The sequence below is a fragment of the Canis lupus genome, chromosome 21, assembly GCF_003254725.2.
Source record: "Canis lupus dingo isolate Sandy chromosome 21, ASM325472v2, whole genome shotgun sequence".
Lineage (NCBI taxonomy): Eukaryota > Metazoa > Chordata > Mammalia > Carnivora > Canidae > Canis > Canis lupus.
The window spans coordinates 36,040,615-36,056,526 of NC_064263.1; the positions used below are offsets into that span (position 1 = coordinate 36,040,615).

The 15,912-nt window shown below is 50.3% G+C and overlaps 1 protein-coding gene across 1 annotated transcript in view; it reads left to right on the forward strand.

Annotated features, from left to right (window-relative positions):
- Positions 1 to 15,912, forward strand: part of PARVA (parvin alpha) — a 166,080-nt gene that overhangs the window by 145,561 nt on the left and 4,607 nt on the right. The window contains 7 exon segments of the mRNA XM_025459516.3: positions 1,139 to 1,197; positions 3,432 to 3,451; positions 4,803 to 4,864; positions 5,572 to 5,640; positions 9,057 to 9,140; positions 9,142 to 9,159; positions 9,840 to 9,912. Coding sequence (XP_025315301.1) covers positions 1,139 to 1,197; positions 3,432 to 3,451; positions 4,803 to 4,864; positions 5,572 to 5,640; positions 9,057 to 9,140; positions 9,142 to 9,159; positions 9,840 to 9,912 — 385 coding nt within the window.

The following is a 15,912-nucleotide window of genomic DNA, read 5'->3' on the forward strand; positions in this document are numbered from 1 at the left end:
CCCAGTTGACTCTCCCCTGACTGATGGCAGCCACTGTCCCTCCACACAGTCTCCCAGACACATCTGTGCTCTCCTGACTCTGCCTTTGCACTCAGGCCATCCCTTCTGCTGGAATGCCCTCTCCTCTGTGTTTTGTTAAGTCCCACCTCAAGGATGCCCTCCCCTTGGAAGAGTTCCCTCCCTGACCATCCTAACTGAACGTGCTGGCTCCAGTCCTGCATTCAGCACTTCCTGTCTGCATGGGATGACCACATAATTGATTACACTTGACGCTTTTGAGGGTTGAGGGGGATCCTGCTGTGATACTGAGCTGCGCCATCCGGCGTAAACCCAGACTGTCTCTTGGCCATCTTTCTCACATACCTGTTTCATCTACCCCATTTTACCCTGTGTTCCTCAAGGTCAGAAGTCATGTCAGATGTTGCATAGCATTTGCACTCAGTCCAACATAGGTTCTTGTACAGAGAACACACTGATTCATGAAATAAATTGATGGGAGGAGGTAGACAGATGATGGACGGACAGACAAATGGATGGATGAGAGGGTGGGTAGGCAGATGGGTAAGTGTGCGGGCTCCCAAAGGACTCATTACCCTTTTCTCAGAGAGTTAAGCCAGTTACCTGAGGACTGCCTGCTTACAGAAAACCTTCCTCATTTATCCATTAAAAATAAAAACAAAAACTCTCCCTCTGTTTAAATTCTCCACATCGACCTCCGTCCTCCACCCCAGCCCCGCTGTTAAAAGTGTTTCTCGGCTCTCCTCTGTGGCCCCAGCTGGAGGGCAGACACACCCTGGCCTTCATTTCCATTTGGTTTACTGTGGATTACTCCAGGAGGCAAACAGTTTGCTTCCAGCAAAATGTCTTCCAATAAAGAAAGAAAAGATTCACCATCCCAGAAACAGCCAACTTGTTTGGAATAAACACTAATTGCACTTAAGTATGAATGGTATGGTCCAATCCCAGGAAATCGGGGACCTCGTTTTGCTTCTGGCACTATCTCCTCTCTGCTTTCGTTTCTTAAACACCAGTAACTTTCTCAATAGCAGGAATGCTAATCAGTTTTTTTTTTTTGTATTTTTCTAAAGCATATTTTTTTTTCTCCTCCTCCCCACCCGCCTCCCCACCCCCGTTTCAGAAACGAGAAGGAATCCTCCAGTCTCGGCAAATCCAAGAGGAAATAACTGGTAACACAGAGTATGTCAACACCATTGTTGCCAGCGATTCTGTAATGGAACACAGATGTTTCTCCGAAATTCATCCATTTGCTGATATTTAGTTTTCATTTATTGGGATTGCAAGAGGGATTAGACTTCAGCCAATGATTATAGTTTAGCCTTTTCCATGCATTCAAAACATGCCTCTCAATGCTTAAGATACAAACTTGGGTGGGGAAGTGGGGAGAGGGAATTAGCAGTGATTGAAAAATTCTAATTTTGTGGCACTCCAGGAAAAAAAGTGTGCCCAAAAAAGCCAACCAGCATGAAATCGTCATGCCATAAACATGGGGTTGAATTTAAAGTGTGAACCTTCAAAAGGACATTTTTCTTCTTTTTCTGAATCTGATTTATTTGGTCACGTGCCATGACCCAGAAAGCCCTTTCCTGCCTCAGAGTGGTGGGCTGGTGTTTTGTGTTTTTCCATTTCTGTGAAGCAACCGGGATCTCAGAACATGTTAAGAGGTTTGCCATGGGGCAGCGAAGTTTGTTCTTAGGTAGAGAAAGCAGGTCGCTGGGGTCTTGAGATCATGGGGCAGGCCTGAGCCCCAGCCACAGAGTACGTGTTCAGCATCCCCTGCTGCCCCAACTTTCCTCTATGTTCCCTTGAACAAGAGCAAAGTGGAAAGAGCAGGGAGCTGTCAGCCAGCCTGACTTCAGAGGCCAAATCCAGGCTGTGCCACTTGCCCAGACCTTGGGTTTCTGTATCTCAGAACTGGGGAGTGTTTTCCTAACCAGAGAGGTGGTGAGGATTCACTGTGGTAACAGCGGGGCCCTGAAGGGCTGTCTTTCCACCATCACAGCCGACCCATGCCTTCCAAGCAAGGAGGCACCTTGCTTCCCCAGTGGTGGCTGAGGGCGGTCCCAGGTGCTGCCTGTCTGGACCACACCATGCTTGTGTCTTCATTAGGCCCAGGGTTGGGCACAGATGGGCAGGAGCCCTTCCCAAGAGGCCCAGTGTCTGGCCCGCGAAGAACCCATTGGGCAGCCCCCACATCACTCTGGGAGCCGGTCTTGGCAGCCAAGAGGGCAGCTGATACACAAGGCACACCAATCCCTGGCCTGGGTCCTGTGTGGGGTGGGAGGAAAGCTCCCTTGGCCCCGGCCTGCCCGGCAGCCTCCCTTGACCCCCGCTTGACCCCCCTCCCTTGACCTCCCTTGACCCAACATGAACTTGGGTTGTACAGAGTAATCACGCCCAGCTGCTTACCATGCTCCCTGTGGTTTCCCCCTGCCACCCTCCCACACAGACACGAAGGTGGAGGTGAGCTCCAACAATGGCAGCACACAACAGTTTATGAGGCACTTTCACACTTGTTGACGCTCACAATACATACACAAAGCAACGCCTACACCTCCTAAGACCCCACATCCCAAAGATGGAGAAGCAGCTATCCTTGGTCTATCCAGCAGTTAACTCCAAGTTCACTGTTCTTTCCATTACACTACCCCCAAGTCATCATTTAATAGGTGATAGACGTACAGTTAGAAGAAATCAATAGGATAGGAACCAAAAACACATTGAGAACAAGTGTATCAAGCACTTACTATATACTAGGAATTATGCTAAAACCTTTCTACCTATTAAATCATGTAATACAACATCTACTGAGCTATTTACCATTACCATCCTTGTTTTATAGAGATAAGAGAGCTGGGGCCCAGAGAGGTTCCATAGCTTGCCCAAGGTCACACAGCAAGCAAGTGGCTCTGTGAGATGTAAATCTACGTCGTCTGTTCTAATGCTCATCCTGTTAGTGGTTTGCTGCTTCCCTGCTATGAGTATGGTTCCAATTCCTGCCCTCTTTGAAAAACTGATTTGGAGTCAATGGCAGGTGCAGTCTGGTGGGAATCACAGAACGAACGGGACAAAGACGAAGTTGATGTCCCCAGGCAGGTGCCCACAACACTCTGGGCAGCGCGATGGGTGGGAGTGTTGAAACCCCGAGTCCGACATTCCTTCCCAACTATAAGCAACAGTGGGATTTTACTTGAAGCAACAAATAGTCCTTCAAATATCACTCATACGAGGCTTTGTGCAAACACCAGCATATCTGTGTAGCAGAGGGAAAAAACAGGTGGTACTGGGGCAAAGGCTACTGACAATTGGAGACCTCGTGCAGAACAAAATGCCAAGGAAGGGAGCTTTGCAGGCTCTTCAGTGAAGGGCAGACAGAGAAGACTCATTCTGTTTTCTTTCTCTTTCTCCTGCAGGGCTCTTTCCGGAAGGCATGGTGAGTTGCATAAGATTATCCTCTGGTGCTGGTGGCTGCCACGGGGGCCTAGTTAATTCTACAGCAGCTGGGAAGAACAGGCACTCAGCCTGCTTCCTGCGTGTGTGTCTGCACCAGCCTGGTGACGGGGCCACTTAGGAGGGAGGGTCTGCTTACTGGTGGGGGGAGAGGAAAACCAGCCACAGTGGCACAGTCTTCTTCATAAGCACCTGGACCGTGGACCCTGCCAGGCTCCAGAGGGGCCCTGGGCCTCGGCAGGGCAGGCATGTTCTAAGCGTGCTGTGGAAGTAGAGAGGTGCACGTACACACTCAGGACAGTCCACTCTCCCCCTCAGTCCAGCCTTCTAGAAGCCGTCTTGTCCCTCTTTCCTTATCACACGTCATACCCGCTCCCATTTCCCAGAACTTTGCGTTTGTTTATACAGTCTGTGAATGTTTGAGACCTCAGTCACCCCTCTGGCAGTCCCAGATTTACTCATCGGTGCAAGAGCAGGAAAAGGCAGGCCCTAGGACCACCAGACTTCCCATCCCCAGGCCCCTCCTGGACATTCTTCTCATTTCCTGCCTCCAAATTCTATGCACTATTTTACTCTGAGTTCAGAGAGCCTGGGGGCTCCAGCAAGGAAAGCAGGGGGCATGGCTTTGCCTCTTTCTACGATCCCGTGTTTACTGTGGATAACGTGTGAGATACCCCAGTAACGCTAATAAACTCAGATCGGCAGACACTTCAAAGTTTACAGCACACAGGCACATACATTCTTTTCTTTCATCCTCATAGCACGCCTGGGGGAGGTTTACCTTCAGATGGCATTTTACAGAAGCAGCAACTGAGGCACAAGGGTTGAAGTGACTAGGTCACTCAAGAGGAAGAGCACACATTCTGTCGTGGGGCTCCCAGGCTTCCCATCCAATCGGCCGTGCACGCTACCATGATGTTCGGCGTGGCTATCCTGGTTTGGAAAATTAGGGGGTGAAGTGATTTGGTATTTGGATAACTTTCTGCCTCCAAAAAGTTTCGGAAACACTTTAGATCTATGACTAAATCATGATGTAATGGATATAAATACTGAAGAGAAATGACCACTCACAAGTCAGACTGCCTGCCAGGGCCCCTCAACCTCAGCCCTAAAGAGGGTTGACCTAGAAAGTGGGGGGGGGGGGGGCGGGGGGGGGGAGAGAAACAAAAATCCTCTAAGCTGAGAATCAATCCCGAATCCCTGCCCCAAACCCAGCTTCCAGAGTTCCCAGTATTGTTTCATGCACTGAGGTATTCCAGGAGCGGCTACCTTGGCTGGGCTTTCTCACCAGGAAGCAGGTCTTTGCTCCACTTTACATTTTTCTGTTTTTCCAGAACGTGATGCCTTTGACACCTTGTTTGACCACGCACCAGACAAACTCAATGTAGTGAAAAAGGTGAGCAAGAGGTGCCTGGGAGGGAGGGGAAGGAGATGCAGCCAAACATTAGACCCCACTCCAGTAGCTTGCAAGCTTCCTGAAACTGATGTCCTCACCGGCTCTCTGCGCTCGGGGCTTTCCTGCCTGATGCACACTTTACAGTCTTGTTCCTACTGGATGCCTTATCTCCTCCCTTCTTCTCCCATCAGGATGACAGTGTCTCCTGGGGGTTCTGAGGCTGTAAGCACCTTGTCTTCCCACCCACACTGCACCATGGGCCAACCAGGCCTCCTCCCTCAGACCTCCCTCCTCTCCAGACACAGGCACCTGCCCCAGACGGTCTAGAAGAAGGGATCCTATGAGGACATTTCTTCTCTGGCCCCTCTGCCCTGGGATAGGACACTGCACCTAGCATTTTGCTCTTTTGGGACTTCCTGCCCCTTTCACAGCCCTGAAACTGGCTATTTGAACCACACAGTGCATGGGACCACCAACATGGGGGCAGTCCTCTCCCGCGAACTCAAGGAGCTTTGCAGAAGAGCCTCGTAGGCTGCTCGTTCTCACTCAGCTCAGGAGCGATCCCTGGCTGGCACCCTTAGCTAGGCCTTGTCCCACACTGTTATCACACTGGTCCTTGTCCTCACAGTGGAGTCACAGAGGTGCCTCCAGGGTCTGACAGTGGCAAGGGTCTCCATCTTCATGCCTGGCTTGTGCTTCTCTTTTAGACACTCATCACTTTTGTGAACAAGCATCTGAATAAACTGAACCTGGAGGTCACAGAACTGGAAACCCAGGTGGGTAACAAGCCCTAAGTGCAGCCATGGTTCTAAGGGCCCCATCCCTGCACCGCCAAGATGGCTTTCCATACTGATGCTGAAGCTTTCCCAGGAGGGACGGGGATTTCTGTTCTTCTCAGAGGGGTGAACTGCATGAAATGTTGACTTTTTTCTAATTTTTTATTTTGAAAAGTTGCAAGAATATTCTCATGAATATCCATATACTCTTCACCTACATACACCATTTGTTAGCATTGTTAGCTAAATGCTAACAGAGTTAGCAGAGTTTCTTTCTCTCCCTCCCCACCCCACCCCCAATGCTTCAGGATACATCTCTAAGAACAAGTATCGTCTTAAATAATCACATTGCAATTATCAGATTCAAGCAATTGCAACATCAGGATGTTGATCTATTTAGGTTGAACCACATAAAGTTGCTGATATTTGACTACTTTTGACAATATCATCTGAGTCAAAGAATGTAGTTGTCTTAATATACTCAGGCTGCTTTTATTTTTTATTATTTTTTTAATAATAAATTTATTTTTTATTGGTGTTCAATTTGCCAACATACAGAATAACACCCAGTGCTCATCCCGTCAAGTGCCCCCTTCAGTGTCCGCCACCCATTCAAGCTTTTAATGGTCATTTCTCTTTAGTCTTTTTTTAATATAGAACAAATCCCCAGCCATCTGTTGCATGACATTGATGTTTTTGAAGAGTACAGGCCATTAGGTGCATAGGATATCTCTTTCTTTTCCCCTCGTGATTAGATTCAGATTATGCATTTTCAGGGACAGTTCCACTCCAGTAACACTGTGCTCTTCTCACGCACTCTGTCCATTAGGCCGTACATTACTGGTGACAGTAGCTGTAGTCACTTGGTTAGTCTCCACCAGCTTTCGCTACTGTAAAGCTTCCTCCTCCCTTATAATTAATTATTATCAGGAGATACTTTAAGACTGTCTACTGTACCATTTCCCAACCCCTTTCATCTGTGATGAACTTTTTTTAAGACTTGAGAAAGAGAGTGAGTGAAAGAAAGCGTGCGCACACATATAAGTGGGCGGTGGGGCAGAAGGAGAGAGAGAAGCAGACTCTCCCACTAAAAAGGGAGCCCGATGTGGGGCTCGATCTCAGGACCCTGGGATCATGACCTAAGTCAAAGGCAGACGCTTAACCAACTGAGCTACCCAGGTGCCCCTGTGATAAACCCAAGTATGGTTTTGAGGATGTGGGCACCTCGTGTTATGTTTAAGGCAATTCCCAGATCTGTCACTGAGCTCTGCCTGTGTCTTGTGTCTGCACTCTATAAAATGAGCTTTAGTTACTCTTTTGGAAAACAAGGAACCCTCTGGAAAAGTGATAAGCCCTTGAGAATGCTAGAATGATTTCTGAAATTCCCACTTCAGTTTTCATGGGTAAGGTGTGTTAGGAGAGGAGCCTCTGCCAGGGGTCTGTCTGTGGATCAACCACCCAAGTCATCAGAGCCATCAGAAAGGGGTAGGACAGTCTAGGTCAGTAGCTCTCAGAGTTTTCTGAGTTAACCCTGACCCTAACTCAAGGTCTTCCCCTGAGTAGACAGATTGGGTTCTTTTATTCTCAGTCCAGCCACCACTAAAGAGAGGCCCAGAAGTTAACTCACTCCGTGGGAGGGCCTTGATTCTGACACAGATGCCGGGGTCTGTTCTTCTAATATCTGCCCTGGTATAGCCTGGGATGAGTCAGGCTTGGGCCCTCCCCCACTGGAATTGAAGGCCAGCTGGATGGAAGCTGCTCCTAGGTCAAGTCCAAGACCAGCCAGTACATCCATCATGAAGGCTGAGTCACAGGCTGGTTACCCAGCAGAGCTCAGACTGGGTCCAGCCTACATTCCAGGCAAATCTGTCTAGTTTTAAGTTTCTTGAGATGATTCTAAGAACGTTGACCTCTTGAAAGCTCCTTAGCACCTGGGGCTTTTGCCCATAAAGATGTGGGGGGGCTCCACCTCCTTTAAGAAGTTCTCTAGGGACGCCTGGGTGGCTCAGTGATTGAGCATCTGCCTTTGGCTCAGGGCGAGATCCCAGGGTCCTGGGATTGAGTCCCACATCAGGTTCCCCACGGGGAGCCTGCTTCTCCCTCTGCCTCTGTCTCTGCCTTTCTCTGTGTTTCTCATGAATAAATAAATAAAATATTTTTAAAAATAAATAAAAGGTTCTCTAATTTGAGGTATGCATCTGACCTCTAGGTCTTTGTTCTCCATCCATGGAACACCTACTCAGCCCAAACGTCCCCCATCCCACAGGCCCTCACTGCCTTCACAAAGCCCAATACACATTCTCCTTGTCCTCCCGTCAGCAGAACACCTGCACCTCCCACTTAACCCAGGAGTCTACTGCTCTTCAGACCAGGTTCCCAACTGTCCTTGATGGAAGCCACCAGGCTCTAAGCCTCTGGCTGTGACGCTCAGCACACAGTTGTTCTTTGTCAGCAAGAGCCAGCAAGTCATATCCTGACTGCTTTGCCGTCCTCACAGATAGTAATCGCAATCGTTAACATTTAGTAAGTGCGGCCTACATGCCGGACAGTGATGTAGGCACTCTACATACATTAATCGGTTTATCCTCAGATAACCCCATAGAGTAGGTACTGTACCATCATCATCCCACTTCATGGATGAGAAAAATGAGGCACAGAGAATTTATGTAACTTCCTCAAGTCACACAGCTAATAAGCAGGACAGCCGGAGGCCTAGCTGCAGAGCCCACGTTTGCAACAGCCACGCTGCTGCCTCCCAAACAGCAATACGGTGAGAGGTGAGGAAGGAGAATGCCCAGGCCCGTAGGACACTAGACTTCTTTCTCTGTTCATGAAACAGAAGTCACCCTGGCGTGGGCCTTGGATCCCCTCTCCCTCCTCCCTCGCACCCTCTCCCCTGCCAGCTACTCCTGCTCCTCCCTCGGGCCTCCAGGCAGTGCCACCTCCAGAAGCCTTCCCTATTGTCCTCAGCGGGAATAGGGGGCTTCTGTCAATGTCACACAGGCCAATGTGCTTCTGTCCATCAGAGTGGCTGCTGCCTTTCCTCCGCATCTGTCTCCCTGCTAGACCCGAGCTCCTCAAGGGCAGAGGCCGCACCTGACCTATCTCTGTGGTCCCCTTGCCGGGTCAGGGATGGGCGCAGGGTCAGCGTGCAGTACACACTGGATCAGCCCAAACCAGGACATGGGCTGCGGCTCCTGTGCTGGGCCAGCTGGATGCGGGGCGGGGAGGGGGGGGGGCGGGGGCTGCTTGCAAAGCAGAGCTTCCTGCCCGAGGCTACCACCCCTCACCCCCTGCCAGCAGCCCGCCTGGGGGGCAGCCTTCCAGGAGCTGACATGGCAACTGATGAGCCCCAGGGTAGGGCTTGCCTGGGGGGCTCTAGGGCCCAGCGCCTTCACCTGGCCTTGTCCCTCCAGTTTGCAGATGGGGTGTACCTGGTGCTGCTCATGGGGCTCCTGGAGGGCTACTTCGTGCCCCTGCACAGCTTCTTCCTGACCCCAGGACAGCTTTGAACAGAAGGTAAGGGGAGGGGACATTACGGGAGGCCTCGGGCCGCATGGCCCACTGTCGTCCGCCCACACCCTGCTGGGGCCATGCAGGGAAAAGGCAGTGGCTTCCCGTCTGCCCAGAGCCTTGGGTTCTGACCAACAGCTGAGCTGGGCCCTGCAGACCCCCGAGCACCCTCAACGGCTCTCCCTTCCCTTGCTGTCTGGCCCGGCGCCCTAGCTCCTGCGGGGTGCACGGCCCAGCCTCCTCTCCCCCCAAGACCTGACGGGCAAGGTGGCCGCAAGGCTGGCCAGGCCGGAGGCTCACGCTCAGCCGAGTTCCGATGTGGCTCCCGGACTGCCACCGCCTGCCCGCCAGACAAGGGACATTTGGTCCAAAGCAGAAACCACTCTGCCTCTTGAACAGGTCTTGTCATCTGATCCTATCTCAAAGTTTAAAGTCCTGGCAGTTGACACGGGAACACAGTAGGACAGGAGGATGATCTTGAACTGCTCCGGGGACCTTTCACCAACAGCCAGCTGGGCCCGGCCAGCTCCACACGGCCTGCGCATCTTGGTAGCTTCTTTTCTCCTCCAAATTCAGGCCTCGTTTTTACCCGGCCTCTGCCCTTCTGGCTGTCGTGTCGACTCCTTCGCTTCCCAGGGTCCAGGAGTCCGTGCACCATGACCCAGGCACTGCGTTTCTCTTTCCAGGTCTTGAACGTCTCCTTCGCCTTCGAGCTCATGCAAGATGGGGGATTGGAAAAGCCAAAACCACGGCCAGAAGGTACTTTGCTCTTCCCTGGGTTTAAGACTCAGAAACCCTTCCCCTGCACAGGTCTTTAGGGCACAGGGCAAGCCTCATGTTTGACATCAGGGGAAGGGTTTCTTCTCTGAAATCGTCTTTGCCATTTGTAGGCGGAGGTGGGACGGAGCATACTGCTCAGTCCTGGAGGTCCTTTGTGAACTACAAATAAAGATCCCATGCACAGGATTGCAGAGGAGGGCGGAGCCAAGGTGCCACAGGAACTGCCCTGTGCCTAATTTCCAGGTTCTTCTGTCCCTGGACAGGATGCTGACCTGTCAAATAACTGCGTCCTGGCCAGGCAGGGGTGGGTCCAGGGGTCCCCACCAGCAGCTCTGCTCTGAGCATAGTTGCCTTTCCTATTCTTTGCTCACTCCAACTCTGCCCGAAGAGGAGGCCTGATTTGTTGGGTTCATACTGCAAATGTAGGGCTGAATAAAAATGCAGAAGGACCAGACTGCTCAAGCAGCCCTTCCCTGCTCACACTTGGAGCTGTGTGCATTTGTGCATATGGGAGGCACATCTCTCCCGGGAGTCTTCTTGGTACGGACATTTATTGACTTACCAACTGAAATATTCCATTTTATCAGCACTGGTGAGTCAACACTGTGTTGCAGATAATTTTCTGTTTTCCATTCGTGGGCCTTTTTGCTTGCACTTTCCTAATTGTTTAAAGGAAAGCGGACAAGTAAGGATTGGGTGTGTTCCCTCCCCATTGCTGTGCCTGTTCCTCCACCCATACCTCCACATCAGGAGGGGGGTGCATGCTGTCTAGGGGCACAAGACCCCGTAGATGGTGATATGCCAAGAGGGGTGGGCTGTTCCTGACCTCAACGCACTTGCAGCCCTCAGGGGAGAGAAAAGATATACCTGAGTAACCACAACAGAATGACAACTGCCATGAAAGAGGTAGAGCTAAGAGAGCGAGATGTGATATCACATCCATCTGGGTAGAGACGGTTTGGTGGAGATGGTGGCAGCGGGGCTCAGCCGGGAAGAGTAGATAGGGCTTTTATATCTGGAGATGGGGACAGAGGCAGCAGCACCCCAGATAGGAGGACAGCATAAGCAAAAGTCCCGTCTGGAGAATGGGGAGAAGCTCTGTTTGTGAGACAGCAGAGCCTGTAGCTTAGCTCCTGACAGCCCTGGATCTGGGCCCCACCCTAACAGCTGTGTGGCCCTGGGCAACTTACCTACCATCTCTGAGCCTCCTTTTTAGGTCTGTACAGATGGAACTCCTAGAGACATGCACCTGGCAGGATGCAATGGGATGATGTCTGATGCAGAGCACCTGGCACCTGATAATGAATGTAAATAATTACCTATTGGGCTGGAATAGTAAGAGTACGAATTGAATAATGGTTGGTGAGGCTGAAGCGAGCTGGTTTAGGTCCTGGAGGGACTTGATGCCAAGGCAGAAAGTACAGACCTTATTCTGTAGGCAGTGGGAGACATGGGAGGTTTTTTTTTTTTCTCTTATGTTTTTATTTATTTGAGAGAGAGAGAGCACGCGTGCATGAGCAGGGGGTAGAAGCGGGGGAGAGGGAGAAACAGGTTCCCTGCTGAGCAGGGAGCTTGACGAAGGGCTCCATCCCAGGGCCCTGGGATCATGACCTGAGCTGAAGGCAGACGCTTAACCAACTGAGCCACGCAGGCACCCGACATGGAAGGTTCTTAAGCAGCCCAATGATGTGATCAGAGCTCTGTTCCAGAGAGATCATTTGCAAGGCAGCGTGAAAAACAGATATTTAGCAGCAGGGCACCATCAGCGGCGTTGGGGAACCCAGGAAGAAAAGCCAGCTTGGCAGGGGACATAAGGATGTCAGCCTTGGAAACCTAAGGCATTGACCAAGCAGAACCGGAGTTCGGGGAAAAGATCAGGGCCGGGGTTATGTAATTGGAAGCCTCCCGCTTAGTGGAAACCCAACAACACGAGAGCATGCAGGGAAGAGTAAAGGGTGGAGGACAGTATCTTGTGGGCCTGCCTTTACTTGAAGCCGGAGGGGAAAGCAGGATAACCAGAGAGAAGGGGTGGACTGTGCAGATACGGGCTGGCTCCCCGGGTCGGGCCTCGTCACAGACCTTGCTACCTCAGCTCTGGCCAACAAGAGCCAATCCTTTATTCTGTCACCAGGCGCCTGGTCACTGCCAAGGCTGCCATCGCCAGAGGGCCCCTAGCAAGGTTGGTGTCCCTCTAGGGGCCCTCTCAGGCCAAGGTCACTCTGGCCATCCTAATGCCCTGTGGCCGGATGACAAGCATCCCGCTTCAGAGTAAGAGACTGCAGGAGAGTTCTGGCCAAGGTTTCTGTTTCCGTGTTCCATTGGTTCCGTGAACCATTTAATAGGAAACTTCCTGGTCATGAATCAGAAGTACTCCCCCGCTACGTCCATTTTCAGGCATTCATTTCCCTTAGAACAGAGAGTTTTCCCAGTATCAATTAACCGATAGGGATATTTCAGCATTTAGAGGACATTTCTTGTACAATTAACTGACTGAACTGCTTAATATGAAACTTCCTGACCCATGCAATGGAAAAACACATCTGTTTTATTTGTTCTTACGCTGGGCATCATGCCCATGCTGAAAATTTCCAGTGCGTAAAGAATTGAAATGGCATTTTGTGAAGTTGTACTTGGGGAGAGGTGTATACCCCAGCGTTCCCTCTGCCCCCGTGCCTCTACCTGGAAAGTGAGGTTCGGTAGTAAATGCTGCAGACTTTACAGAAGGTGCCAATGTGGGTAGTTCTTTGAGGGTGTTTCAAAATCAAATTGGTTGTGGTGGAGGCATTTTATTTTTCATGGCAAATGTTTTTAGGGTCAGGAAAGTGCATTGTCTGCCGTGCTGTTTGACATTCAAAGTTCCGTCGCACCTTGAAATCTCCTGGGAACTGGGTGTGCATCCCAGATGACTTTTGGTGCCCAGGCTTCAATAACTTCTTGTAGCCCAAGCATTAGCACCAAGCTCACGGCCAATGAAGCAGTTGAAATATTGGCATAAAGCTGGTGGCTTTTTATTTAGGACATCATACCTCCTGTCTTCCATTGCACACACCTACCCTGTTATTATTCAAGTAGACTCTTCGCTGGATATGGTCAAGACTCTGACATTCTAGCCAAGTGGGGACTCAGAAGATAACCTAGTACTCGCCAGGAATGAAGCCTGTAGGTCAGCCAGCAGGCTGATGGGATATCTACAATTTAAAGAGTCGAAAAGTTGGGGCCAGACTTCAAGCAATGCTAAAAAAAAATCCAGACAGGTGACAGCCGCTGAGGTCCAAGTGATCGATTCATTCTGGAAAGGACTTGGGTAGTGGCTGGAAATACAGAAAATAGCTCCATTTCTCTTCCCCTTCCCTAAGGAGAGACTGTGCAGACCAGATAGTGGCACAAATTTAAACCTGACAATATCAAGTGTTAGCAAGGACATGGAGCAACAGAAACGGCTGGTGTGAACAGAAATAGAACCACTGTTGAACAATAGCTTGTCTTTATGTAATACGGTTGAAGATTTGCGGTACCTTATATGGTAGGCAGACTGATGGCCCCCAAAATGCTCACACCCTAATACCCCAGGACCTGATCATATGCTACCTTATATGGCAAAAGGACTCTGCAGATGTGATTGAGGATCTTGGGGCATCTGAATAGTTCCGGAATAATCACAAGGGAAACAGAAGGCTCAGCGTCAGCGTGATGCAGCATAAGAAAGACTCAAACAGCCATTGCTGGCTTTGCGGGTAGAAGGGGTTACAAGCCAAAGAATGCAGGCTTCTGGAAGCTAGCCCCTAGAAGCTAGAAAAAGCAAGAAAACTGATGTCGCAGGAGTCTCCAGGAGACATTGCAGCCCTGCAGATGCCTTGATTTTATCCTAGTGCAGCCTATTTTTGGACTGTGACCTTTAGAATTATAAGATAACATGTTGGGGTTCTTTTGTAGTCACCAAACCTGTGATAATTTGTTAACAGCAACAATAGGAAACTAATACACCACCTGACACAGTAACCCCACTCCTAGGTAGGCATGTCCGTACACCAGGAAACTAGGCCCAGAATATCCACAATAGCCTAATTACAGATCATTATAGTTCTATCTCAATAAAACCAATAACACCTCAGAATGGTTTACAAAAATGAACAGCTCACACCACCCAGATGAATCCTATAAACGTAAGAAAAAAATCGCAAAAGACGACATGTAGCACAATTCCATTGACATAAAGCATGAAAACAGGCAAAGCTAAACTCTGCTATTTAATGGTACATACATTGCTGGTGGAATTATGAAGGAGGAGGAGGAAATAGTCACCATAAAAGTCTAGATAGCGGTTACCTTTGCCAGGTGAGAGAGGTTTGTGACCGTATTAACAATGTTTTGCTTCTGTCGTGGGTGGTGGAGGCACTCTTTCAAGCATTTAAAACTGCACATATATGTTACATGAACTTTTCTGGATGTTTGTCACCTTTACATTAAAAAAAAAAAATATATATATATATATACAGAAAATAGCAAGATCAGCAGATAGGGTAGCAGGCCAACACCAACATGACCCATCTGCAGAGCATGGGGCCTATCCCGGTGGGGAATGGGGAGCAGAAAGGTAAGGGAGGCAGAGACTGAGGATCCACTAGATCCATCAGGATGGGGCTGGAGGCTGGATTCACCCCACTCGAGTAGAGTAGCCAGCCTGTGACTGCCCAAATTATTCCACCCCCCACCACCTGGTGGCACTGAGCTACCAGGTGTCTTCTCACCTTGGTCAAGAGATTTGGGGACCCAGTGGGGAAGCTCAGAGAAGGAGCCTCAGCAACTGTCCCAGACTGGGATGAGGGACACTGCTGGCACAAACAGGGCCATGGAGGGCACGACCATACAGGGCCCTGTCCCTCTGGGTAAAGATGGAGTTGCCACTGTAAAGAGAGCTCCCCTTCCCTTCCTTTGACTTCGGCATCTTTTAGAGGACCATGAACCCGTTGTGGATGGTCATCTAAGAAGAGTCACTAATGCCACCAGGCGAGAGGAGCACACACTGAGCCTTTTCCCTTTGCCCAGAGGCTGTTTTCTCCCTGGAGTAGCCTTGGGTCTGATTTCTGTGTCCCCTGGCGGCAGCCAGCCAGCCAGGCTCTGCTCTGGTTGTTTCTAACCAGGAGCCCCACCGACCAGACTGCTCCCGGGGAGAGACCCTGGGCCAGCATGCAGAGGCCATCAGAGCAGTACTGAGGTACTGATCACACAGTTTATTAGGCCAGGACTCTCCAGAGCCTCTGTTTATATAGCATGGAGTCACAGTTCATTCCCAGGAATCCAGAGCCCCTCTCCTGGCTGACACAGCCCATCCACTGCTGGGAACTGTGTGGCAGTTGGCTTCCTTGATGAGAACAGACAATACGCAGTGTCCCTGGCTGTATTCACCCCCTACCCCTTCACCTGGCAGTGATGGCCTATAGGATTAAGGGACTCCGGTTTCTTAGGGAGCAGGGCCTAGTCTCTATGAAAGGCTCCCCCTGGAGTTGTGCAGTACACGGGCTGCACAGCTGTACACAACAGCTCTGTTAACAGGCAAAGACGGCAAAGGGGAAGGGAACTACCATTTAGGGAGCCCTTCATGTGTTCTAGATTTTTTTTCATAAAACCCAATTTTACCAGTGAGGAAACCGATTCAGACAAGTTAAATGACTTAACTGGGTTACACAACTATCATGAAGATGGGCTTCAAGCCCTAGCGGGCCTTAAAATTAAATCATCAGCTTGAGACCTTCTCCCATAGTGAACATTTTCCTTCTCCAGAAACCTCAGAACTCACCTGTCCTTAAAAGGGGAAAACAAGTCCTCCTGCCTCCATCCCTGTCTGTCTTCCATGAGTATGCCCTACCCCAAGTTCCCCCTTGGTGGCCAGGCCCACTGCCTCCATTGCCTGTCTGCCCATGTTGTGAGTAATACCTCCCCCTGCACCTGGCTCTGCTCCCTCCCTGAGTCCCCAGTTGG